At 53.0% G+C, this 26,477-nt stretch overlaps 2 protein-coding genes across 2 annotated transcripts in view; one reads left to right on the top strand and one right to left on the bottom strand.

Annotated features, from left to right (window-relative positions):
- Window positions 1–1,495, top strand: part of LOC110483730 (uncharacterized) — a 116,369-nt gene extending 114,874 nt beyond the window's left edge. The window contains 1 exon segment of the mRNA XM_077790834.1: window positions 1,017–1,495. Coding sequence (XP_077646960.1) covers window positions 1,017–1,495 — 479 coding nt within the window.
- Window positions 1,496–10,306: 8,811 nt separating this feature from the next.
- Window positions 10,307–25,503, bottom strand: LOC144248854 (olfactory receptor 14C36-like). Its single transcript, XM_077790833.1, has 3 exons — window positions 25,459–25,503; window positions 17,810–17,829; window positions 10,307–11,204 (listed from the first exon to the last, which is right to left on the bottom strand). Exons 1-3 carry the CDS (start codon window positions 25,501–25,503, stop codon window positions 10,406–10,408), a joined length of 864 nt encoding a protein of 287 aa, XP_077646959.1. The 3' UTR covers window positions 10,307–10,405.
- Window positions 25,504–26,477: the final 974 nt, after the last annotated feature.

Below are 26,477 nucleotides of genomic sequence, written 5' to 3'. Positions count from 1 at the left end.
CTCCATCTCCATAAACTGTTATCAACAGGTGGGGCAGTGTTCTTTATCTCTTCCATGGCTCAGCCCTGATAACGCCCTCCAGGGCCATCTTCTCTTAATGGGCCATTGAGTGTCACTGCAGGACTGATAAAATTCCATCATCCCATTGTGGGATGCTCCGCCCAGGGGGAGGAACCAAGCATTCCTACCTGGATATAATCTCACCCTTGCAACAACACGACCACCTTGCCTACTGGATTCCCAGAGGACAAGAGCTCCATAACCACCACTGGACCTTCAGAGGAAGACCAGACCCTTCTACAGGATCACTGCTTTGACAGAATCACGTTCCTCGCTCCAACAGGACTTCAGCCACCATTTCGTCAGCCTGCTACCACCACCCTGAGCATTGTGGTGTCAGGTTATATTCTGACTCTGTCAGATTATGCCAGTGTTTCTGTATCATTGTCGTGATCTTAATTTTCTTATTCAATTATTCTGGCTTAGACTCTCCCCCTGGTTTGCCTTCAAACCAGTACAAAACTCACTGTGCTCATCCCTTGTTTTCCTCCCAAAACAGGATTTCCTATACCCAAACATTCACCAGATGGAGGAGAAGGTTGCAAGGAAAAGGAAGATGCCCTGGGACACCGAGGCAGGTGAGGAGGAAGTCAGTGCCCCTTTCCCCCTTTCTCCTGCTCCATCTCCCAGCCCAGCTCGGCCCCCAGCTGCAGGACAGCCCCGCTGCTGGTGCCCTCCTGCCGGGGACACACTGGGGGGATGTCCTTCCCCTTCCTTGTGGCACGGAGGCAAATCCCATCCTTTCCTTGTCCTTCCTCCCCCAGAGCTGGAACTGAGGATGGAGACTAGGAAGGAGAAATCCCTGCAGCAGAACCTCATGGAACAGGCTATTCTGAGTGGCTCCACAGTGGAGGAATCCAACGGGAAGGAAAATCCCTGGAGATCCCACTGGAGGAAGGGCTACATACCCAGCCCAGGGTGCTCTGAGGAAGAAATGCCCACCCTGGGTCAGGAAGGTGGGCAGAGCTTCAGCCAGAGCTCAGAGCTGGTGGTGCCTGAGAAGCTTCATGATGGGGAGAAGCCCTACAAGTGCTTGGAGTGTGGGAAGAGCTTCAGCCAGAGCAAAAATCTGAAACAACACCAGATGATTCACACTGGGGAATGGCCCTACGAGTGTGGGGAATGTGGGAAGGGATTCAGCTGGAGCTCCCAACTCATCATCCACCAGCGCATCCACACTGGGGAGAGGCCCTACGAGTGTCCCCAGTGTGGGAAGGGGTTTCACACCAGCTCCAATCTCGTCCTCCATGAGCGGATCCACACTGAGGAGAGGCCCTTCCACTGCCCCGAATGTGGGAAGGGCTTCAAGCGCACCTCCCACCTCATCACCCACCGGCGCATCCACACCGGGGAGAGGACCTATGAGTGTCTCCAGTGTGGGAAGAGCTTTACCCAGAGCTCTCACATGACCAGGCAACAATGGACGCACTGGTGAGGGAAGCCCTGTGAGTGCCCCAACTGCAGGAGGAGCTTCGTGCACCACTCCAGCTTCATTCCCCATTAAAAAACCCACATTGGGAAGAGCCCTGGTTAACCATGTTCCCTGTGATCCATGCTGGGAAGACACCTGTACCTTCTCCTGCCCCTGCCAATGACCTGATGTGGGATTGAAGAACATGAGGATCTGGCCATGGCCCTGTCACTACATTCACTCCCACCTCAGGTCAGTGCCAGGGGCAGGAAAGGGACTCCCTCTCTCTCTTCTCCTGAGGAGAAGGATGTCCTTTCCTGACAGGAGGAAATACATGGCCAGGAAAAGACAGTCATTGATGTTGAAATTTTCCCTGTAAATAGTTTTTCTTATCCCTTCTGTTGTCAATATTTTTTCTGTTCCTGTTTGTTCTTTATCTTGTTGCTCTTCCCAGTAAATTGTTCTTTTCCCATCCCGGGATCTTCCCCTTTTGTGCTTTCCATGGGAGGCAGGAGGGCAGCGAGCGGCAGCGCGGTTTTAGCTGGAGCAGGAAATTGGGGAATCCCATTCCTGAAGCCCAACCTGTGGAAACCAAGCATCCCAGCTGGTGCCAGCCCTGGTGGCCATGGCAGCAGCCTTGGGAGCGGGTCCCTGGCTGGGGCTGAGGGAACCTCTTCACTCTGGTGCCCAGGGACAGGAGTGGAGGGAGCGGCTGCAGCTGAGTCGGGGCAGACTTAGGTTGGATCTCAGGAAAAGGTTTTTGTCCAGAGGCTGCTGGGGCACTGCCCAGGCTCCCCAGGGAAGGGTCCCAGCTCCAGGGCTCTCTGAGCTCCAGCAGCGTTTGGACAGCGCTGCCAGGCCCAGGCTGGCAGTGTTGGGGTGTCCTGTGCAGGGCCAGCAGTTGGACTCGAGGATCCTGATGGGTCCCTCCCAGCTCAGCCAATTCTGTGGTTCTGGGATCCATGACCCTGGGGATGGGAGTGCCAATGGTTGCCATGGCAACGGGCTCCAGGCCTGAGCTGGTGTCCATGGCAACCACCCCTGGCATGGGGTCTCCATGGAGCTGCCCAGGGACTGACCATAGCAACAGGGGCTGGGGATGGTTGCCATGGAAACTGACCATAGCAACAGGGGTGGGGATGGTTGCCCTGGAAACTGACCAGAGCAACAGGGGCTGGGATGGTTGCCATGGGAACTGACCATAGCAATGGCCATATTGGGATTTCACCTCCAATGTTGACTGTTGTGACAGACTGAAGGAGATTGTTGGCTGGAAACATTTCATGTGTTGGGGAGGAAGGCGCAGATCCAGCCTTGCCCTGCCCTGGAACCCCAATCCCCCCAGAGCCTCTATCCCAGCCCAGCAGTGTCTGCCAGTCCCTGGCACAGCACAGGCAATGCTCCACGGCCAACTCTGGAGCCCCAGCCCAGCTCCTGAGTGACCAAATGACCCCAAGTCCCACCTGGGGGAAGGGCCCAGGAAGACCAAGGGGTATTTAAGGCTGACCACAAGGCAAGCACACATCTTGACCCTACCTCCTCTTGGAATTTCCACCTGAACATTGCTGGAATCCAGGAGTTGGTAGCTGAGTGTGTGCTTCTCTGTATCTTAGTTTTCTCTCTTTCTGTATCTACTTCTACTATTTCTGTACTCTTGCAAATATTGATTAACTTAAAATTGAACAGGCTCAGAGTTTGTGAAGTTGAATGGGCCATGATAATGCTTTGAGAAGTTTTTTTTTTTTGTTGATTGAATGCCATATTAAAACGTTTGCCAAAGTTTCACTGATTTTCTAAATTTCCCAGTAAAGTCTGTTTTGTTGCTTAGAACTCCTGAGAAACTCTTGATAGTATTGCTCCAGTGCATCCAACTCAGATGATACAGATTATTGTCATTCCTTTCAAATGTCTCCTTCAGAGAGTTTTTTAGTGGATGGGGGTCAAGGCTTGTGTGTCCTGCTTGGCACAGCCCAGGCAGGGCTTTCACAGCCCCATCCCACACTCCATGTCCCAGCTGGAGCCGCTGGTGCCTCTGAGTTCTGCTGCCCCAGCCCCAGGGATGCTCTCCTTGTCTGCCCATTCCCCCAGGGTCTCTGGGCAGGGATGGCCTCAGTGGGGGCTGCTGACATCCTCAGCAACTTGGAGGCTGCTGCTGAATTTTACTGCTCCAGAGGCTTCTTCAGCCTTCAGCTCTTCAGTTCAGGAATTCAGTGCCCTGGGGCTCATTAACATTCAGAACACCTTAACAAGCCAAGCCTCTGGGAATAATTTGATTTAAGTTATCAAGTCTTCTGTGGTTAATTCAACATGTTTCAGAACCATACTCAGAGTGAATGCATTATTTTTACAAAGACAGTGACAAAAGTTTTTTAGGTCCTGTTTTTTTTTTTTTCTTTTTTTTTCTTATTGTTAATACATTGATATGTGCAATCTCCAATGGACACTGAAACCAAGCACCTCCTCATGCAGTTTGAATAGATATGAAAATCAAGACCCTTTATGGCTGACAATCCATCAGACTCTGTCCCTACCCCCACCCACCCAGTTCCCCCATCCAAGCCCTGGCACTCAGAGCAGCCTTGTGCAAATCTGAGCTCCCTCCAGCCCAGGCTGCACCTGCAGGTTTCAGCTCCTGGGCTCCAACTCCCACCTGCTTTACTTGGAGAAGGAGCTGCCCCAGACACAGAGGGATGTTCATTTCTTGCCAGCCAAAAAAGCCAAGGGAAGGCACAGCTTCATCAAATGCACCAATCATTCCTCTGCTAGTTCCTAAATCCACTGTGCGCAGCAGACAGTCTCAGAGCAAAGGAAAACACCTTCTGTGCCCAGCACAGATCCCAAGGTCCCCCCAAACCCTCCCTGCCCCGATTCTGACCAGATTTGCTCTTTGCACACACGAGTCACAGGCTGGAGGCAGGAGCTCCCTCCATGCCCAGAGGGAGGAAAAGAGGGAAAGTGGATGAAGAGCTCTCCTGTGCAGAGCCAAGGTCCAAGTGCAGCCCCTGCAGTGGGAACCACAACTCATCAGGTTTGTGTCCTTTGGGCTCAGGGACTGGTGACACTCAGAGGCACAGAAAGATTTCTTGCCGACAAACACAAGTTGAACATTTGAACAGTTTAATAACCATCACAGGTCTTCCCTCAGTTCTCTGGGGTGTCCCAGCAGCATCTGACATGTCCCCATCCCCAAGGGATTTCCATATAGGTACAGCTTCAGATAAACATATAAGAAAATGTAATTATGTGATAGATATAAACACAATAAGGATGTTGACTGATATGATATTTATATTAACTTTAGAAAAATTGAACAACTCCCTGAAGCTCAAAGCATGAAACCAGTCATCTGAGAGGAACTTGAATGACCAGAAAGCATCTGGATGCGTAAATCTGGGAGCAGCAGGATGTACATTGATCCATCTGGCCTGGTGAAGAGATGCCCTTAGACATGGCCATTTCAACGGGAGAGCTGGAAACACCTGAAGGAAAAGGGAGAGCAAGGAATAAACAGAATATTGGCGACACAAGTGGAAGGCAATGTCAGTATTTCTCCTCCTGCCATTAGTACAGGAAATTCCTGTTCCTGGACAGACAACTTTTGTCTTTCTTAAAAGTACTGAACTAACCCAGAAAATAAAAAATTTCCATCCATAGTATGAGAAGTACAAGTATTAAAACCTGAGCCCCCTTCCAGACAGACATCAGCTGTGTGCCCATGAACAGGCAGTGCCACTTGTGCCCTGAGGTGCCGAGCTGGGACTGGATCTCTCAGAGAGGAGCTGAGGCAGAGCAGAGCACCTTGCAAGCTGCAGGTCCCTGCCAGCCTCGCAGGGCTCCTGTGCCATCAACATCTGCTCTGCTCCAGTCAGGAACAGGGCCCAGCACGGTGCCGGGACCATCAGAGAGCTGAAGTGTGTGCTGGAATTCCATGCCCTCCCCATGGCGCAGCAGCCCTGCATTTCCCTGCTCCAGCCTTGGTCTCCAGCACAGCCATGGGGGCTCTTTGGGCTCCTGAGTGTTCCTGCAGCCCCAAGGGCAGCTGAGCTCTGCCTTGGGCACAGGCAGCCCTGGCCAGCACAGGCCATGCTCAGCAATTCCTTGTCTGTGCCCGGCCTTGCTGCCAGCCCCGGCAGCGGCTGCGTGGCCCCTCGGTGGCCCTGTGCTGGCCCAGCCATGGTGCCACAGCCCCTGTGCAGCCCAGCCCAGGACAGGAGCATTGCGGCTGGGAACGGCCCCTGTGCCGTGGGGCCCTGGGCAGCCTTGGGGCTCTGTGCCCCATGGCCTCCCTGCTGGGCAGCCTCTGCCAGCTCCTGCCGAGCCCGTGGCACCTGTGGGGCTGCACAGACAGCCCTGCCCGGGCTCTGCCGGCCTCGGGGCCAGCAGAGAGGCGGCCAGGGCTGGCCATGGCCGGGAACAGGCCCTGAGCCCAGCAGGAGGATGGAGCTGGGCCACAGCCAAACTCAGCCCAGGGCAGAGCTGGGCTCAGCAGCCAGGGCTGCCCAGGGCTGGCACAGACAGAGGCTGGCGCTGACAAATGTCCTGGGCCCCTCCCTGCTCTGTCCGTGCCCCAAGGACACAGAGCAGCCTCCTCTCTGGGGCTCTTGCCTGTTTTCAATGCCTGCCCAGGCGCTGGCCCTGCCCCACAAGGCCTGGGCTGAGTCCTGCCCCTGCCCGCTCAGCCAGGCTGAGATGGACACTGATGATTTCTGTGCCAGGCTCTCCCAGCCCAGCCCAGCTCCCTGCCAGCTCTGCCAGCTGCCCTGAGCTCTGGGCAGCACCAAGGGCCTCTCCCCAGCACAGCCCAGCCGGCTCTGGCCCCACAGCTCTGCTCAGCCCAGGCTGCTCTGGGCACTGCCCCACGGCCTCAGCCCCTGCCAAGGGCACAGCAGCAGCTGCAGCTCAGCCAGGACTCAGCCCCACCATGGGGGAAGGGGCTTGGCCAAGGCCAAAGGAGCTCCCTGGCTGCCCTGCTCCCCTCTGCCTGAGGTGCTGAGAGCTCTGCAGCCCCTCCTGCCATCCCATCTGCCCAGGCCAGCACAAGAGCCCCGGCCCTGGGGCCCTCCAGAGCTGCTCCTGCTCCAGGACCAGGGCCCATCCCAGAGCTGGGGCAGCTGTGCCCATTTCTGCTCATTGCTGCTCTGATGGGGATGCATCCTCAACCACTTGGGGGTTGATGATGAATTTTACTACTCCAGAGGCCTCTTCTTTCTTGAGCTCTTCAGTACAGGAAATCAGTGGGAAAAGCTCATAAACATATGTTCAAAATGCCCAAAGAAGAAAAACCTCTGGGAATAATTGAAGATTTCAATTCTTCTGTGGTTAATTAGGCAGATTTCACAAGTGCCTTTAAAGTGAATATACTATAGTTAAAACAACGCAGATATAATTGTTTGTCCTGTTTTCTTTTCCTGTTTATAGATTGATATTGGCAATGTCAAATTGATATTGACTCTCAGCACCTTCTAGTGCAGTTTGAACAGATATGAAAATCAAGACCCTTCATGGGTGACAATCAGTAACACTTTGTACCTTCCCCCACCCCACAATTTCCCTCATCCAAGCCCTGGCACTCCTATGGATCAGGAATGGTGTGGCCAGTAGGAGCAGGGCAGTGATTCTTCCCATGTGCTCAGCACTGGTTCAGCAGCACCTCGAGTGCTGTGTCCATTTCTGGGATCCCCAATTTAGGAAAGACATGGAGGGTTTGGAGCATGTCCAGAGAAGGGCAACAAGGCTGGTGAGGGGTCTGGAGCACAAATCCTGTGAGAAGTGGCTGAGGGAGCTGGGGTTGTTGATCCTGGAGAAGAGGAGGATCAGGGGAGACCTCATCACCCTTCACAAATCCCTGACAGGAGGGTGCAGACAGGTGGGGGTCGGGCTCTTTTCCAAGAAAAGAGGGACAGGGCAAGAGGACACAGCCTTCAGCTGCACCAGGGGATGTTTAGGCTGGACATCAGGAAATATTCTTCACACAAAGGGTGACTGGGCATTGGAATGGGATGCCCAGGGAGGTGGGTGAGTCACCGTCCCATCCCTGAAAGTGTTTCAGGAAAGACTGGCTGTGGCACTCAGTGCCATGGTCTGGGTGACAAGGTGGTGTTGGGTCCCAGGTTGGACTTGATGCTCTCCAAGGCCCTTTCCAGCCTGGTTGATTCTTTGATGATTGTGACACTGCAGGGCCCTGGGGAAGCAAGGGGCCACTGTGACACTGCGGGGCCTGGTGGCACTGAGAGGACCATGGTGACACTGTGTACGACATGGCACCACAGAGCCACGGGGCCGCTGTGACACTGTGGGGCTGAATGGGAACAAAGAGTGCATTGTGAGAGTCTGGGTCCTGGTGGGACCAAAGAGGCCACTGTGACACTGCAGGGCCTTGTGGAACCTCGCAGAGCTTTGTGACAGAGCAGGACCTCATGTCATGATGGGGCCATTGTGACCCTGCAGGGCCCCATGGAACCATGGGGCCTGAGCTGCTCCTCAGGGACTCCTGGAATGAAGGAAACATGTTTGACACCGTGGTAGCCCTTGGGACCAAGAGGCCATTGTGACACTGTGGGAGCAAGGAGAGCATTGCTGCCCTGCCAGACCTCATGGAACCAAGGATCCACTGTGACACTGCATGGCTTTGTGGGACCACGGTGACATTGTGACCCTGCAGGGCCCAAGGATCCAAGGGACTTTGTGACACCAAGGGGTCCCAGGGACCCAAAGGGACATTGTGTCACTGGGAGAACTCATGGAATCTGCTGCCCAGAACTCAGGGAGACCATTGGGACACTCTGAGGCCTCATGGAACCATGGTGACACCAAGTTGTCTGGGAGTGTGGATCTGCTGGAAGGTAGGAGAGCTTTGCACAGGGCCCTGGACAGGCTGGATCCAGGGCCCAAATCCAACAAGGTGAGGTTTAACAAGTCCAAGTGCCGGGTCCTGCACTTTGGCCACAACAACCCCTACAATGCTACCGGCTGGGGACAGAGGGGCTGGACAGCAGCCAGGCAGAAAGGGACCTGCAGGGACTGAGGGACAGCAGGATGGACATGAGCCAGCAGAGTGCCCAGGTGCCAAGAAGGCCAATGGCTCCTGGCCTGGATCAGGAATGGTGTGGCCAACAGGAGCAGGGCAGTGATTCTTCCTCTGTGCTGGGCACTGGTTTGGCAGCACCTCGAGTGCTGTTTCCAGTTCTGGGCTCCCAAATTTAGGAAGGATATGGAGGGGCTGGAGCGTGTTCAGAGAAGGGCAACAAGCCTGGGGAGGTTTCTGGGGAGAAAGTCCTTTGAGAAGCAGATGAGTGAGCTGGGGTTGTTGATCCTGGAGAAGAGGAAGCTCAGGGGAGAGAAAGTGGGGTCAGGGCATAGCTTGGACTTGATGATCTCCAAGGACTTTACCAAACTTTCGGATTCTGTCATTCACTGAAACCACCCTTGGAGCAGTGGCAGGAGGAGCCCTGGGCCTCCTCTTCAGAAGCTCCAGCAGCCCAGGTCCCTCAGCTTCTCCTCACAGCCCCAATGCCCATCCTGTCAGTCCTGCAGAGCCTCTGCAGCTCCTCCTCACTGCCCAGAACAGGGAGCCCCACAGCCAGACACAGCAGCCCAGATGTGCCCCCCTGGCCTGGGCTGCCTCTGGCAAGGGAGCAGCACCAGGCACTGCAGGAGCCTGCAGACAATTCCTGCAGCACTTGTGGGATGATCCTGTTCCCCAAGGGACGTTCCCATGGTGCCAAGTCAGGAACTGCAATGGGGAGTGGGGCCAGAGAGGAAAGGGCAAACAGGGATGGGCTGTGTGCAGCGGAGAAAACAGGGCTGGGCAAGAGGAAGAAATTTGTATCAGGAAGAGTAAAGAAAGCAAAGGTGAAGCCAAGGAAATGCTCAGGGCAGTATGGGGGTGGCTGCCAGGCAGCCCTGGCTCTGAGCAGCAGCATCTGCAGTGGGACAGGAAACTCCCAGCTGATGGGAACAAACTTTTTGTCTGATTGCAGAGGCCAGGACAAATCTGAGTGGTGTCCCTGGTGTCCCCCAGCCCTTCCTGGCCCCAGGGGCTGATGGCATTTGTGCTGCCTCAGGTTCATGTCCCCACAGCCCCAGCATGGGGGTGCTCCCGCCTGCTGTGTGCAATGCAAACAGGGGCTGCTGAGCCAGTGCTGCCGTGTCTGTGCCTGCAAGGATGCGGCACCTCTGTGAGCTGGGGGAGAGGCCAGGGCTGCAGAGGGGGATGTTGTTGGCAGCTCCATGAGGACGCTCTGGGACGCTGCCCTGGGCTGTGCAGCGCACTGGGGATGGATCAGCCCCTGCTCTGCTGCTCCTTCCCATCTCCCCCAGGGCCCTTGCAGAGCACCAGCCATGCTGTTTGCCCCCAGCCTGCCTACGGCCAGCCTGGGGCTGCTCACGGGGGTTTTCTGTGCTGAGCATTGGCCTGGCCGTGTTCTTGAGAGAGCCTGGGCAAGGAGCCTGGAGCCCCCAGGCCCTGGCCTGAGGCGTCAGCGCTGCCCCAGCAGTGCCCATGGCCTGTCCCTGCTGCAGCCCCGGCACTGCCACCCCCAGGACTGTGCCCGGCCCCGAGAGCACTCAGGCCCTGCAGCAACACCAGGGCCACCAGGGCAGCGGGGCAGGGCCACGGGAGCAGTACTGGCAGCACCAAGTGCTGCTGCTCCTGGGCACAGCTGCTGTGCCAGCCCTGATCTGCCCCAGCTCTGCACACAGACATTGCTGCTGCAGCTCCAGAGAAGGCAACAAAAGGACGTCTCTGCAGAAAACTTGCTGGGAGATCCTTTAGCACCTTTAGAGCCACCAAAATTAAGAATTGGCACAAACAATGATATTTATTGTGGACAATATGAAAAAAGTAAAACAAACAAAAGAAATTCACAACCAAACCAACAGGAAGTATCAAATATTACTTCTATTACACATGATTAGCAGAATTTGGCCAGCAGTTTAATGTTCCTGAAACCATCCAGTCATCAGTTTCCGCACTGCAGCCTTGAGCTCCTGGTTCCTCAGGCTGTAGATGAGGGGGTTCAGGGCTGGAGGCACCACTGAGTACAGAACTGACAGGGCCAGATCCAGGGATGGGGAGGAGATGGAGGGGGGCTTCAGGTGAGCAAACACTGCAGTGCTGAGGAACAGAGAGACCACAGCCAGGTGAGGGAGGCAGGTGGAAAAGGCTTTGTGCCGTCCCTGCTCAGAGGGGATCCTCAGGACAGCCCTGAAGATCTGCACATAGGAAAAAACAATGAACACAAAACAACCAAATCCCAAACCCACACTAACTGCAATGAGCCCAAGTTCCCTGAGATAAGATTTGGCGCAGGAGAGCTTGAGGATCTGGGGGATTTCACAGAAGAACTGGCCCAGGGCATTGCCATGGCACAGGGGTAGGGAAAATGTATTGGCTGTGTGCAGCAGTGAATAGAGAAAGGCACTGGCCCAGGCAGCTGCTGCCATGTGGGCACAAGCTCTGCTGCCCAGGAGGGTCCCGTAGTGCAGGGGTTTACAGATGGACACGTAGCGGTCGTAGCACATGATGGTCAGGAGGAAAAGCTCTGCTGAGATGTAGAACATAAAGAAAAAGAGCTGTGCAGCACATCCTGAGTAGGAGATGTTTCTGGTGTCCCAGAGGGAATTGTGCATGGCTTTGGGGACAGTGGTGCAGATGGAGCCCAGGTCGCTGAGGGCCAGGTTGAGCAGGAAGAAGAACATGGGCGTGTGCAGGTGGTGGCCGCAGGCTACGGCGCTGATGATGAGGCCGTTGCCCAGGAGGGCAGCCAGGGAGATGCCCAGGAAGAGGCAGAAGTGCAGGAGCTGCAGCTGCCGCGTGTCTGCCAGTGCCAGCAGGAGGAAGTGGCTGATGGAGCTGCTGTTGGACATTTGCTGTGGCTGCACATGGGCACCTGTTCATGGAGAAAGGACAGGGACAAGTCAGGAGAGGCTGCTTGGAGCCAAAACTGGGCCATTCCCTGCAGCCTCTCCTGCTGGCACTCACCCACCCTTGTTCCTGCTCTGGGAAAATCTTCACCCAGGTCCCTGCCTGAGCTCCAGCTGTGCTGGCTGAGTGTGCCAGGAGCAGTCAGGGCTGTATGTGGGGGCTCTGGAGGAGCCATCCCTGCCCTGCTGCCCTGGGTTTGTGGCCATTTGGCAGAGGGACAAGGGTGGATATTCAGGATTTTTCAGGGGAATCACTCCTACTGCAGAAAGGCTTGCTACCATCTGCACTCCCAGGTCAAAAGGATGGAAGGAGATGGTTTTAGGAACTGTGTTCCTACCCACTCACAATTGCTGGCTCTCAGAGGTCAGAAATCCCCAGAATTCCTGCTGCACTCAGAGTTTGCCACTGAGAGATGTGAGAGGCAAAGGATTCCCTGTGGCTGAGGGAAGGTGACGGGCTGGATGGGTTTTTTCCCCCAGCACTGCTGTTCAGCCCCCTCTCTTTCCCTGAGCATCTCCCTGGGCCTGGACATCCCCTCCTGAGAGGTGCCTTGTCCCTGCCAGCGCTCACAGAGCCCATCCCACCCTGTGTGCCCTCGGCCCGGCCCTACAGAAACCTGCCTGTGTGCAGGGCCCTGGCTGGGGCAGGCTCTGTGTGCAGCTGGGCAAGGGCAGCTCAGGAGAGCCCTGCTGGGCCCTGCAGAGGTGATGCTGCTGCTGCCCAGGGCTGAGGAGTGGCTGAAGGCCCTTTGGGAGGCTCCCAGCAGAGACACTGACCACCCAAAGTCACAGTTCTGGAGTCTCTGTAAATGTTCAAACATTCCTTTGATGATCCTGTGTGTCCCTTTCAACTCAGAATGTTCTGTCATTCTGGGATTACAATTCCTGTTCTGCTTTTCTCATCCCCCTGTTGTCTATAATCAAAAGAGAAAAAAAAAAGCTCTTTGCAACAATGTAGAACAGTGAAGTAAAAACCAGACCTTTATTGGAAGCTTCCCGGTGTCCCAGAGGGGATGAGGCACACCCAGCCCCTGATTTCAACAATTTGTTAAGGATATTTAGGATATTTAACAGGAACATCCAATGGGATATTCAGTACCCAGTTACACACCCGTGGCTCAACCCACTGGAATAAGTCCAGGACCTTCTTTGTCCCAGTTTTTCTTATCACTGCTCACATTCAAAACCCAAAATACTCTTCTTGTGGGTTCTCTTTGATAAAAAGATTATATAGCACTTTAAAAATGTATTTAGACAGATTATAGTTCTAAAATCTAAGAGAAGGTAAGGAAACATACTAGAGTTAATTAAGGATCATAAATACATTAAATATATAATAGTAGTTAAAAAGAGTTATTTAAGAGTTTAATAGAGTTAGTTAAGGATTATAATTTTAAAACTACGCAAAAGTAATTTACAGAACTATGAATATAAGAAAAATATATAAAAAGCAAAAATATTTTTATCATCATCACAACTTCATCATCTTTCTCCAAGCAGAGAATTGAAAACACTCTCAGGAAAGCTCCTGACCTTTACAGCAATCTTAGGCTTACCTTCTTTAGGAAGTGCCCTCCAGAGCTGTGCCCAGGCTGATCTGGAGCTGGGAGCAGCCCTGCCCCAGCCAGCCCCTCTCAGCAGCAGCACCTGCCCTGCTCAGGGTGGCTCCTTCCCCCCACAGCTCCTGGCCAGCGCTGGGAGCAGCTCCAGGGCCGGCTGAGAGCTGTCCCTGGCAGGCAGCAGAGTCCCTGGCCCAGCACAGCGCCCTGGGCTGCAGGACCCTGCTCTGCAGGACAGCCCTGGGCACCCCTGGCTGCTCTGCACAGGAGATGAGCAGAGAATGCACTCACAGGGTCTGTGGGCATTGGGATGTTCCAGCTTTAGGAGATCTCTCCAGGAGCTGCAGCTGCACTGTCCTACAGCCAGAGGTTCCTGTGCCAAGGGCTGGCAGTGATTCTGCCCCAGGCACTTCTCAGCCCCTTCCCAGTTCTGACTGATTGAAGCTCTCTGTGCCTCTGTGCTGTGCCCGGGCTGGCTGCAGACAGTGCCCCAGCCCTGCTGGGCTGGCAGAAGAGCTGCTCAGCAAGAGAAATGTGCTTTTGAAGCTCTGCTTGGTTACCAGCATCACCCTCTGTGCCAGGAGCCCGGCCCAGGTCAGCAGCACAGACACAGCACAAGGACTTTAATGAACCTCTGGGGCTTTGTGCTCAGGCCCTGAACATCAGGCCCTGAGAGGCAGCTGCAGAAACCTCTCCAGAGCTCCAAGTCAGAATCCAACTCCAAAGTTTCTTGGACTTTTAATGGGTCCCACTGAGGGACACGACTGAGAAAGTGTCCCCAGGCCCCAGGCAGAGCAGAGAACTGGAGGCACTGATGCCAGGAGGGGACAAAGAGAAGCCAAGTCTTGGTGCCCTGGGGCACAGCAGGGTCTGTGCCACCAAGGGCTGTGAGGAGACACCTTGTCCTAAGGCCCTGGGGCCTCCTGGCACAGCCCCAGCCAGGCTGGGCACTTTCAGCCCCTGGTCCTGCCCTCAGCATCCCCCCATGCCCACATCCCAGTGGCCTCAAGGATCTGCTGGAAGGAGTCCCTGGGGAGCCTTGGTCAGGAACGGCCCTGGGGGCTCCTTCATGCTCCCAGGGACTGCAGGTTTTTCAAAGGACTTTGTGTTTGCCTTTTGCTTTGGAGTCTCCCAGAGCTTTGTGCAATCATGGCCTCCCATTATCTGCTTTAACAAGTCCCTTGAGAGCTTTGTACTAACACTCAGTTGGGCTCATTAATGCTTTGAGGTACACAACTTTTTTCTGGTACTTTGGATTTTCCTTCCTACATTGAGTGTTTTTTGTGCCATTTTGAGTCTCTGAGAGGTTTTTGTGCAATCCTGGACTCCAATTCTCTCCTCCAAGGAGGCCAAGAGGAGCCGGTGTTAGGGATGGACTTCATGGGGACCCATTCATTCTTTGAGACACTTCGGGGTTTTCTTCTGATTTTGACATTTGGAAAGGTTTGTGCAATGTCCTCTCAAGCCCTGAGGTTCCAGGGCTCAGCTCCAAATGCAGAATGGGTCTCATTAGGATCAAGCAAGTCCTGTCAAACCATGGGTCTGCCTTGATTTCCCTCTTGACTGGAGCAGTTCAACAGGAAGATTTCTATGGTAGTTTTCGTTTGCCTATTTGAGATTTCTCGGCCAATGCATCAATTAGTGTAGTGGGTTCAGTGCTGACTAATTACCAGTGCACACACTAGAATATACTTACTCATTTCCTGCTCTGAGATAGGATTAGGAGAAAGGAAAATTGGGCTCAAAATTAAGGAGTGTAAAGAAAAGTTTGTTGACAGTAACTAAAAGAAGGAGTAATAAGGATCAGAACAAAATTTCAGAATACTTCCCTTCTCCATAAAACCTTTTCTTACTTACTGATTATGTAAAGGGACAAAGCAAAAAATTTTCAGTCACTTTACCACCTCTAGAATAGTCCTACTTTAGTTCAATTAGAGAGAGGAGTCTCTCTTTCTTGCTATGGAGACTTCTCCACAAGGAAACAGTGCTCTTGCGGCTCTTGATTTCCATGAATAGCAGCCACTCAGAAAAAGTGAAATCATGACACCCCTCCCATCTTTTCACAGCCATTCATGTGTTTATGGGCCATTCAGCTTATGGGATATTAGTTTCAAGATGAGCTGTTTAAGAGCAAAGATTGTCTTAATCTCTTTCTGAAATCATCTTCATCTTTGCAGAGATCTTCTCACCCTGAGGGCACAGGGTCTCATCACTCTGCTCTTTCTCTGTTCATACTTCTCATGGGATCACAGCTACTTCAACATTTGCTTACTTTACCATGGAGGCCTTTGCTGAAACAAGTCATTTCCTCTTACTTTCCAATGCCTTATAGGGAAAAAGAGAGTCTGATGTATCCATGACATCCTTCTCCATAGCTTTAGCAGAGGATTTCAGCTCCAAGATCAAGGCATCTCCTCATCCCTCCTATCTGGGACTCAACTTCCTCTTCAGTGACCTTGGTGTGTTCATGTTGCTCCTCTGTGTGTCTGCCCTGTGTCCTTTTCTCTCACTGGAGGGAGGATGGCAGCACTGGCAGAGTCAATATCTCCCCTTGGCCTGCAGATGTTTTCATGACCCTGGCTGGGCTCGGTGGCCGCTTCTAATTTTGGCCATGGTCCCTGGACATGAAGACCAGTTCTTTTCCATAGGAATGAAGGAACAGAGCCCCACTGCTTTTGGGGCAGATGAGAAGTGACCACCAGAGGCAAAGGCCAGCCAGAGCTGTCAGATTCTGTTTTAGAGATACCCTTGAATACAGGAAATTTTTAAGGCAGAGTGTCAGTTTTGGCAATGGGCATCTGAAAAGACAGACGGTTCTTTTCCATAAAAATGAGAGCACAGAGCCGCAGTTCTCCAGGAGCTGATGAGAGGCAGCCCTTGACATCCCAACATCAGCCAGATCTGTCAGGTGGCCCCTGGCAGGCCAAGCCAGCCAGACCTGTTCCATGTTCCCTCAGTTCCATGGGGCCCCAGAGTGTCCCAATGGACCCTGGCTTCCAGGAGGCCCTGAGGTGTCACAATGCCCCCTTGGTGACACCAGGCCCTGAAGGGTCAGAATGGTCTCCATGGTTCCATCAGGCCCCACAGAGTCATAATGGTCTCTGGGTCCATGAAGCCCCGCGGTGTCACCATGGCCCCTTGGTTCCATGGGCTCCAGTGGTGCCACAATGATCCCCTTGGTTCCATGAGGTGCCCACAGTGTCACAGTGATCTCCATGGGAAGGAAAGCACCGAGCCCCAGTGTGGCAGGGGCAGCCACCAGAGGCCAAGGCCAGACAGACTTGGTGGTACTGGCAGATTTGGACTGGGAGCAACCCTTGGATATACAGAATTTTAGCCGTGGAATCCCACTTTCAGGCATGGGCACCCAAACTAGAAGGACAGTTTTCCAAAGGAAGGAAAGCACAGAACACCAGTGTTTTGGAGCCAGGTTAAAGGCAGCCACTAGAGGCCTATGGCAGCCAGACCTCTCTGTCCTGGTAGCTTTTGTCTAAAAGCAACCCTTGGATATAGGGAATTTGGGATGTGGAATCCAATTTTTGGTCATTTCTGCATAGAAAAGAAGAACAGTTCTTTTCCATAGGAAGGAAAGCACAGAGCTCCAGTGTTTCAAAAGCAGGTGAGAGGCAGCCCCCAAGTGTCCAAGGGCAGCCAGACCTGTCTCTCCTGGTTGATTTCACATGTGACCAATCCTTGGATGCACGGAGTTTTGGAGGTGGAATCCCAGTTTTGGCCATAGGTGCCTGGACAGGATGGATGATTTTTTTCCTACAGAAAAGAAAAACATGAAGTCCAAGTGTTCTGGAAGAAGATATGAGGTGGCCACCCTTAGGCCAGACCAGCCAGACCTGTCTCTCCTGGCCCTTTTCATCTAGGGACTATCCTTGGACACAGGGCATTTTGGAGGTGGAATCTCAGTTTTAGCCGTGGTTGCCTGGACAGGAAGATTAATTATTTTCATTAGGAAGAAAAGCACAGAGCTCCATGTTTCAGAGGCAGATGAGTGCCAGCCCTCAAGGAAGCCAAGGCCAGCCAGACTTGTCAGTCCTGGCAGCTTCTGAGAGATATTCTTGGATATAGGGGTTTCTGGAGGCAGATGCCGCATTGTGGCCACGGGTGCATAGTTGAGATGGGTGGTTTTTCACATAAGTAAGAAAAGCACATGATCACAGTGTTTGAAAGGCAGATGAGAGGTGGCCCCTGGGTGGCCAAGGCAGCCAGACTTGTTTCTCCTGGCAGATTTCATCTGGGAACAATCTTTGCAATACAAGGAAATTTGGAGAACAAATCCTGGTTTTGGCCATAGGCCCCTGGAAGAGAAGGACAGTTCTCTCCCAGAGGAAGGAAAGCCCAGAGCCCCAGTGCTTCAGGGGCAGAGGAGAAGCAGCCCTTGACATGCCAAGGTCAGCCAGACCTGTCAGGTGGTCCCCAGGAGGCCCAGCCAGCCAGACCTGTTACATGTTCCCTTGGTTCTGTGGGACCCGACAGTGTCACAATGGTGTCCTTGGTTCCATCAGGCCCTGGAGTGTCACAATGTTCCCCTTGCTTCTGCAGTGTCACAATGGCTTTGTGCTTCCATGAGCCCTTGCAATATCACAATGGCTTCGTGGTTCCACAAAGCCCAGATGTGTCACAATGGTCCCTCAGCTCCGTGTGCCCTCGCTGTGTCACAACGGCTCCTCTGTGACACTGCGGCTGCACAAGGTCACCATGGACCCTTGGTTCCTTGGGGTCTCTGAGTTCACAATGGTCTCCTTGATTCCATGAGGCAGCACAGTGTCACCTTGGCCCCTTGGTTCCATGAGGTTCCCCAATGTCACCGTGGTGTCCTTGGACCTGCATTGTCACAACTGACCTGTGGTAATCACATATCCTCTGAACAGAGAGAGAGAGATTTTCCTGGGAAGGTTTGAGAAACCTCAGAGAAAAGAATGAGAAACAATTCTCATCTTTACTTACTGCACCTGTTGCTGTGCTCATGTGGAATGTGTTATGGAGATTTGTTTACCAAAGGGTGATTTCTAAATTGGCCAATGGTGGCAATGTTTGAGTTTCAATTAGCCAGTCTGGTCTGTCTGTATCGGACTGTCTGCAAGAGCCATAAGTATTTCATAGCGTTACAGTATAGAATAATGTAGTAAAGTAAATGATCAGCCTTCTGGAATCATGGAGTCAGTGCTAATTATTACCAGCCAGGGATGCCCTGCTACGATAATTATCCAAGTCAATCTTCCCTTACCTCTGAATGCTAAACAGAATAGGCTTAACAGGCATGTCAGCAACACCAACCACTGTAGACCCAAAGAGCAGGCTGAAGGGTTGGGAGAAAATTGCCCCTGGTGTAATTTCCTCACAGTGGGTACCATTATCAAAGTCATTCCAAGCACATACAGTCAGTGTGTGCTAGCCTCGAGTCCATGTGCCCACCGTCCAGAGGAAATTAAAAACCCATAAATTCCTCACCATATTAACCCATCAAACAAATTGGATAGCAGCCACATTAGCCATAGGTATAGGATGGGAAAAATGTAGCCACAATCATGTGCCACCCAAAACAGGGTCCGCTAGACCACATGGTGACATCTAACAAGGTTTCTATATCCAGTACACACACACACACAAAAAAAAAATGTTACTCAAGAATTGTTATTTTCATTTCACCATTTTCCTCTTGACACCCTTGGGCTGCACACGGGGTGCCAGAATTGGTCTTGGTTTACAAGAGATGTGTCTGCCAGGGAATCTGGAAAAAAGCCTCCTGTGGACGTGCCTCCAGCAGGACTCGAGAAAGCAGCAAGCTGGGCTGGCTCGATGTCTCAGCAGGCAGGGGCTCCAAGCAGGGCAGGGAGATCCCAGCTAAGGATCCTGGACACCAGAGAAGACGGGTATAGGTCTCTCTTTTAGTGGGGCAGGTGCTAATAAGGTCCCAGTTTAGTGGCTGTTCTCAGGAGCAGAGGCTCACCCCATGACAGAAGAAGCAGCTCTGGGCTGGGCTCTGACAGCAGCAGTGGAACCTCCCTTCTCCAAGAGCAGTGTCTCTGATCATCCTCCTCCCAAAATAAGGGATCAGCTGACAATCATCAGCCAATGATAAGGAATGAACAGAAAGAAAAAACCCAACACTGGTTTGCCATTCTTAATCCTGTGGGACAAATTCTATAAAGGTTTAATTCCACCTTTATAACTGTTTACATATGAGCTCTTGAAAAGTCAAGGGCAGGAATTGGAACCTGCTGCTCCAAGGCTCCTCTCACAAAAGGAGTTTGGAAAGCCTGGAGGTCCTTGGAGGTATTTGGGGATCTAAAGGGGCTATTGGGGGTCCTTTATGCACCTCCTGATGTGACAGGAGCTTCTCTAATGAACTTTACCTAAAGCTCCCACCCTGCCCATGACAGGAGCCCCTGTGAGTGCCTGTGACATCCCAGCACTTTGGCAGCCTGGAGACACTTAGAAAGTCCCCATGGAACCCCTCTGAGAGCCTGTCAAAAAATCTGATCCTTACTAGGCAAACTGTCGGATGTTAACTGAAAGGTTGGTGGTTCAAGCCCAGCCAGGGATGCCATTTATGTCAGAATCTGTGGTATTTAAATGATCCCGAAATTGTAGAAAGTTGCTGTCTTTCAGCCCTGCTGCCAAAGAAGAAGTCATAATTCATTTGTGCTGGTTTTCAAGGTTGTTTTATCTTGCTTATCTATAACATGTTCTGCTGCCCTGCCGCAGGTCTGTCCTGCAGGACAGGGTGTAGGGCTCTGCCCTCAGTGGGATGTTACAAACATTAAATACCAGAAACTACATGTGCTATATTTACAATAACGTGCCAATATCTATCACCTACGTTGAACAGTGTGTCCCCAGCCTAAACCAATAGAAAAATGCCAACACTACAGTGAAACATGGAGGGCATGAAGAAGAAGAAAAAAGACAAGGCACACCCAATTTCCTCCATCTGGCCTCCTTTGAACCCCTTATCTAGAATCCTAAAATTCTATATTTGCACCCATGTCACACTAATATTACTCATATCAAACACTCAGAGCTCGTAATTCATCCTTTAAGATTGAAAACTCTTTTCCATGGACAGAGATCACAGACAGTGTCTCTCAGGGCTCTGTACAGAGGGGTTCCTGACCCCCTGCCAGGGTCCCAGGACTTTCAGTCTAGCCAGAGGGAAGCTCTGGATTCCCATAGAGGTGGAACCCAAATTTGGCCATGAGCACTTGGATGAGAAGGAGAGTTCTTTTCCATAGGAAGGAAAACACAGAGCCCCATTGTTTCAGCAGCAGATGAGAAGAGGCCCTCCACATGCCAAGGTCATCTGGAGCAGTCGATTTGTCCCCAGGAGGCCAAACCAGCCAGACCTGTTCCATGTTCCCTTGGCTTTATGATGCCCCATAGTGTCACAATGGCACCTTGGATCCATGAGGCTCCACAGAGTCATAGTGGAGCCTAGATTCCATGGGGTCCAGCAGTGTCACAATAGCCATGGGTTCCAGAAGGCCCTGCAGTGTCACAATGGTCCCAATGATTCCATGAGGCCTTGCAGTGCCCTGGTGATCTCCATTGTTCCCCAGGACCCACAATGGCAGGGGACTCCTCTGTTCCTTGAGGCCCACAATGTCACAATGGACCTTTGGACCCTGGGAGTTTGCGGTATCACAATGGTTTACTTTGGCTCCACAGTGTCACAATGGAACACTGATGATACGAGGCCCCGCAGTGTCACAATGGACCTTTGGTTCCCTGCAGCCCTGCAGTGCCACAAAGGCCTCTTGGTTTCACGAGGCCCCACAGTGTCACAATGGTCCTCTTGGTTCTGTGGGGACCCCCAGGGTCACAATGGTCTCACTGGTGCCATGAGGCCTCACAGTGTCACAATGCTTTGCTTATTCCATGGGGCCTCATAGTGATCCCATGAGTCACCTCAGTGTCACAATGGTCCCTTGGTTCCATGAGGCTGTGAAGTCTCTTAATGGTGACTCCATGACTCCATGAGACCTTCCAATGTCACAATGAACCTTTGGCTCCCTGGGGTCTTGCCATGTCACAATGGTCCCTTGGTCCCATGACACCCCAAAGAGTCATAATGGTCTCCACAGTACCCTGAGGCCCTGTGGTATCACAGTGGACCCTTGGTTTGATGAGGCCTCTCAGTGTCGCAATGATCCCGACATTCCATGGTGCCCCACAGTGTCACAATGGTCCCTTGGTCTCACAGGCCCCAAAGTGTCACAATGGTCCCTTGGTTCCACAGGCCCCACAGTGTCACAATGGCCCCTTAGTTCCATGGTGCCCCACAGTGTCACAATGGTCCCTTGGTTCCACAGGCCCCACAGTGTCACAATGGCCTCTTGGTTCCATGGTACCCCACAGTGTCACAATGGTCCCTTGGTTCCATGGTTCCTGTGCTGGTGCATTCCCCCCTCCCCTTCTCAGGCCGCCCTGCCAGCTGAGAAATGCTTGCTGGCCTCGGCCTTGGCCAGCAGCCCCTGGGCTCAGCTCCTCTGGAGCTCAGCACAAACACGCTCTGCTCCAGCACTGCTGCTGCCCAGCCAGCTCCTGGCTGCTTTAGGAGCAGCCCTGGGAACTGTTTGTGTTCCCTCGGTGGCACAACATCCCTGTTCTCAGCCTGCCAAAGAAAGCTGCTGATGCCAAGTGCGGCCAGGACGAAACATGGCTGGGACTGCAGCCCCTCTCTTGGGGCCCTACAAACAGCACTCCAAAAGGAGCCCTTGGAGCTCTCCTGGGCCAGCGACTCCCTCTGAGTGGGGCCTCTCCGAGCCGGGAACTCTCCCGTTTGCTGCACTCGGGGATCCCCAACAACGAGGGAGCCTGGGCCGATCCCCCCACTCCTCCAGGCTCAACCCTTCCCCGCTGGGGAGATGCCAAAGCATCCCCAGGGAGCATTTCCCTGCCCTCAGGGGAATTTCTCACAGGTGCCTTGCACTGACTCTCTGTGTCTGTGTGCACACAGGAGTGCCTGTGCTGGGGAAATGTGGCAGAAATGCTGCTCCCTGAGGTCTCTGAGTGCCTTGGATAGCTGAGCCAGTCAGGCCTGTAAGTGAGGTTAAATCACAAGGTCTAAACTAAGTTAAATACTGGTAAAAGTTGTTCTCTTGCCAAGTTCCAATGTTTAATATAAGTTATTATCTAAATTTAATATTGTTAAATGTTATTCCTTTGTTAAATTGCAAAGTCACTAGTTATTAATTAGGTTAAATACGCTTAAGCTCTCTTCTTTTGCTAAATTGTGAAATTGAAAGTATCAGTTTATGTGAAGGTATAAGTTAAGTCCTGTTAAGTTTGAGTACAGTAAAGCTTTTAGCCTGTATCCCTTTTATCCTTGCTCTCACTGGCCTTGTGTCACACACACACACAGGGACAGTTCTCAGTTTGTTTCTGGTCTGATTGCCTGGATTTTGTTTGGTTTTGTTGTTGCTTTGTTTCCTTGCTGTGCCTGAAGTGTCCAGTCAGGGGCAGAGTGACTCTTGCCAAGGAACTTTGTGCTGCTGTCACTTTAATATTAAATCTGGTTTTTGCTGCTCCCTTGCTGGGGATTTTTCCAGCGCTCTCAAGCCCTCGTTGGTCACAGGGTGAAGGAGCCCTGGCCCAGGCTCTGGCCTTGGGGGTCACGGGGACGCTGCCGGGGGGTCCCTGTCCCCCTGTCCCACCCCCACAGCCCCGGCCCCCGTCCCCGTGTCAGGCTCTGGGGTCGATCTCATGGAACATCCTCTGGGGGAGGCTGTGGCGCCGGGGGCGGGGGGACCCAGGGGGACAGGGGACCCCGCTGTGCATGAGCAGCGTTGGACTTCTCTGGGGGAACTGGGAGGGGACTGGGGCAGAGTGACCTCCCCAGTGACCTCACACAGCCCCTGTGATGTCACAGCCCACTCTGTAATGTCACACAGGCCCTGTGATATTACACAGCCGTGGCTCAGTGCTGAGTAGTTCTGTGCCATCCCAGCAGTGGCCTCTCCCTCCTGCCCCCTCCCTCAGCTGCTGCCACCCTTGGGGCGCTGGGCCTTGGCTTCTTCTTCTCCCTGGGCATCCCTGCTGCCCACCCAGGGTGTCCCGGGGAGCTGCTGCCCCTGATCCAGGGGCTCTGCTCTGCTGCCTTGGGTACCCCGGGGCTCCCAAAGCACCCCACGGCCAGTCTGGGCCCAGAGTGTCACAATGTCCCCTTGGATCCACCAGGCCCCGCAGTGTCACAATGCTCCCTGCGCTCTCTGAGGCCCCACATCACCCAGCCCAGGCCATTGCTGTGGTTCCAGTCCCTCCCAGTATGATCCCAGTGATTCCCAGTCTCTCTCAGTATATCCCACTTGATCCCAGCATGCTCCCAGTCACTCCCACTTCCTCCCAGTTGCTTCCAGCATAATTCCAGTTGCCCAGAACCAGTCCTAGCCACCCTCAGTGCAGTACCAGTTGCTCCCAGTATATCCCAATTGCACCAACCATGGTCCAAACTGCCCTCTGCATGTTCCTGGTCACTCCCAGTATGATCCCAGTCCCCCTCAGTGTCGTCCTAGTTCCACCAAGTATGATCCCAGTTGCCCCCAGTCAGCCCTAGTACAGTCCTGCTCACTGCCAGTATGACCTCAGTGGCCCCCAATATAGACACAGTCACTCGCAGTTGCCCTCACTTGCCCCCAAAATGGTCCCAGTTGTTCTCAGTGTTGTCCCCTCCAGTATGGTGCCAGACACTCCCAGTATATCCCAGTTGCCCCCAGCATGCTCCATCCCAGTCACCCCAGAGTTCCCAGTATGGTTCCAGTTGCCCCCAGGATGACCTCACTCATTCCCAGTATATCCCAGTTACCTCCAGCAGGCCCCCAAACCCCCTCCCAGCACCACAAATGGCCCCAAGAGCCACAACAGCCTCTCTCAGTCCCACCAGGAGTCCCTAAAACCCCTCCCAGCCCTCCATGGAACTGAGCAGGAGAGGTTGGTGGACAGGAACATCCCCAGCAAGGGTCAGCTAGGGCACTTCAGCAGCAATTTGGGCATTTTGTGGGGAACACCTGGAATGGGCAGACCCAGGCCAGGGACTGGGACAGACAGCCGGAATTCCTGGAGAACAGATAAGGTTAGATGGATCCGTTCTGCTGGAACAACTACAAGAGCATGGCCATGTCCCTTGGCTTGGATGGTCCCACAACACCCAAATCCTCCCCTTAACCTCAAATTCACATTCAAATCCCAGTAAAATGATTCAGCTTTAGACCTCTACTTGATTTCTTTATTTTTACCCCAATTCTAGGTGTTCTGATGGGATAAACATGGAGAGTATTCAGGTGGGAAAAGATCTCCATGATCATCCATTATTGCATGATGCCACCAGAAGAAAAAGTGACACAGCAGGTGAGAATTTCTTGGGCTGTAAAGTCAAAGAAACAGCTCTTCCCAATTAATTTTCAATGTTGATCAGAGTCCCAAAGGATGTTCCTGGTCTGTGTTCATCCAGGTGTCTATAGGGATCCAGGAGGATTTGAAGACCACTTTCCAGGTGTCTTCTCAGCAGGGATCACAAGGAATGTGGGTCACCAGGGCTCTGACCAACATGGGTCTTCTAAAGGGGGATGGAGTCGGAGCAGCGCACGAAGCTCTTCCTGCAGTCGGGGCAGTCACAGGGCTTCCCTTACTTGTGCCTAAGTTGGTGTCGAGTCAAGTGAAAGCTCCTGGAGAAGCTCTTCCCACACAGGGGACACTCAAAGGACCTCTGCCTGGTGTGGATGTGCCGGTGCCTGACAAGGTGGGAGTTTTGCTTGAAGCCCCTCCTGCAGTCGGGGCAGCGGAAGGGCCTCTCCCCGGTGTGAATCTGCTGGTGCTTGCAGAGAGGAGAGCTCCACCTAAACCTCTTCTGACACTCGGGACACTCATAGGGCCTCTCCCCAGTGTGGATGCGTTGGTGGATGATGAGTTCTGAGCTCCAGCCGAAGCCCTTCCCACACTCCCCACACTTGTAGGGCCATTCCCCGGTGTGGATCATCTGGTGGTGGATCAGGTGACATTTCTGCCTGAAGCTCTTCCCACACTCCAAGTACTTGTAGGGCTTCTCCCCATCATGAAGCTTCTCAGGGACCACCAGCTCTGAGCTCTGGCTGAAGCTCTGCCCACCTTCCTGACACTGGATGGGTCTTTCCTCCTCAGAGCATCCTGGGCTGGACTTGCAGCCCCTCCTCCTGTGGGATCTCTGGGGCTTTTCCTCCCTGTTGGATTCCTGCGCTGTGGAGTTGCTCAAAACGGCCTCTTCCATGAGGTTCTGCCGTGGGGATTTGTCCTTCCTGGTCTCCATCCTCAGCTCCTTCTCTGGGGGAGGAAGGAAAAGGAGAGGACAGGATGACAGGATTTGCCTCCGTGCCAGAGGGAAGGTCAAGGAGATCACCCCAGTGCATCCCCGGCAGGAGGGCACCTGTAGCGGGGCTGTCCTGCAGCCGGGGGCCAGGCTGGGCTGGGAGATGGAGCAGGAGAGAGGTGGAAAGGGGCACTGACTTCCTCCTCACCTACCTCAGTGTCCTGAGCCATCTTCATCTTCCTTGCAACCTTCTCCATCTGGCGAACGTTTGGGTATGGGAAATCCTGTTTTGGGAGGAAAACAAGTGATGAGCACAGTGAGATTTTTACTGGCTTCAAAGCAAACCAGGGGGACAGTCTAAGCCAGAATGACAATTGAATAAGAAAATTAAGATCAAAGCAATGATACAGAAACACTGGTTTAAACTCACAGAGTCGGGATATAACCTGACACCCCGTTGCTCAGGGTGGTGGTAGCAGTCTGATGAGACGGTGGCTGCAGTCCAGCTGGAGTGATGAATGTGATTCTGTCAAAGTGGTGATCCTGTAGAAGGGTCTGGTCTTCCTCTGAAGGTCCAGTGATGCTTATGGAGCTCTTGTCCTCTGGGAATGCAGTAGGCAAGGTGGTTGTGGTGTTGGAAATTGTGAGATTATATCCAGGCAGGAATACTTGGTTCCTCCCCTGGGCGGAGCATCCCACAATGGGATGATGTAATTTTATCAGTCCTGCAGTGACACTCAATGGCCCATTAACAGAAGATGGCCCCTGGAGGCCGTTATCAGGGCTGAGCCATGGAAGAGATAAAGAACACTGCCCCACCTGTTGATAACAGTTTATGGAGATGGGGACTGAAAACACTTTTGGTTACATCTGACACTGTAACCTGAAACAGTGAGGTAATCCCTGCTCGGGGTGGGGGGTGAACACCACCCCCCTTACCCAAACTGGCTCAGGTGTAAAACCCCCACCCTGGGAAGGCCATGCACACAGGGGACAATGTCACACTTGCCCCGCTTCAGGGGAGATTTCTGTCCCTGTCACTCCCTTGCTCTCTCCCCTTTTCTCTTTCTTTGCATCTCTCTCTACCTCACATTTATTGTTCAATAAAATCCACTTTGGATTTGGTCTCCTGAGCTCCTTAATTGGAGCAGAGGCATCTCTCTAACAATTTTATTATCCAGATTGCAACATTATTTTGGCACAGTGAGTTCAGGGCACTGTTGTCTGACCC

The sequence above is a fragment of the Lonchura striata genome, unplaced genomic scaffold (assembly GCF_046129695.1).
Source record: "Lonchura striata isolate bLonStr1 unplaced genomic scaffold, bLonStr1.mat Scaffold_97, whole genome shotgun sequence".
Classification (NCBI taxonomy): domain Eukaryota; kingdom Metazoa; phylum Chordata; class Aves; order Passeriformes; family Estrildidae; genus Lonchura; species Lonchura striata.
Note: the sequence above shows the minus strand (reverse complement) of the source record. Positions and strands in the feature narration are given on the sequence as shown.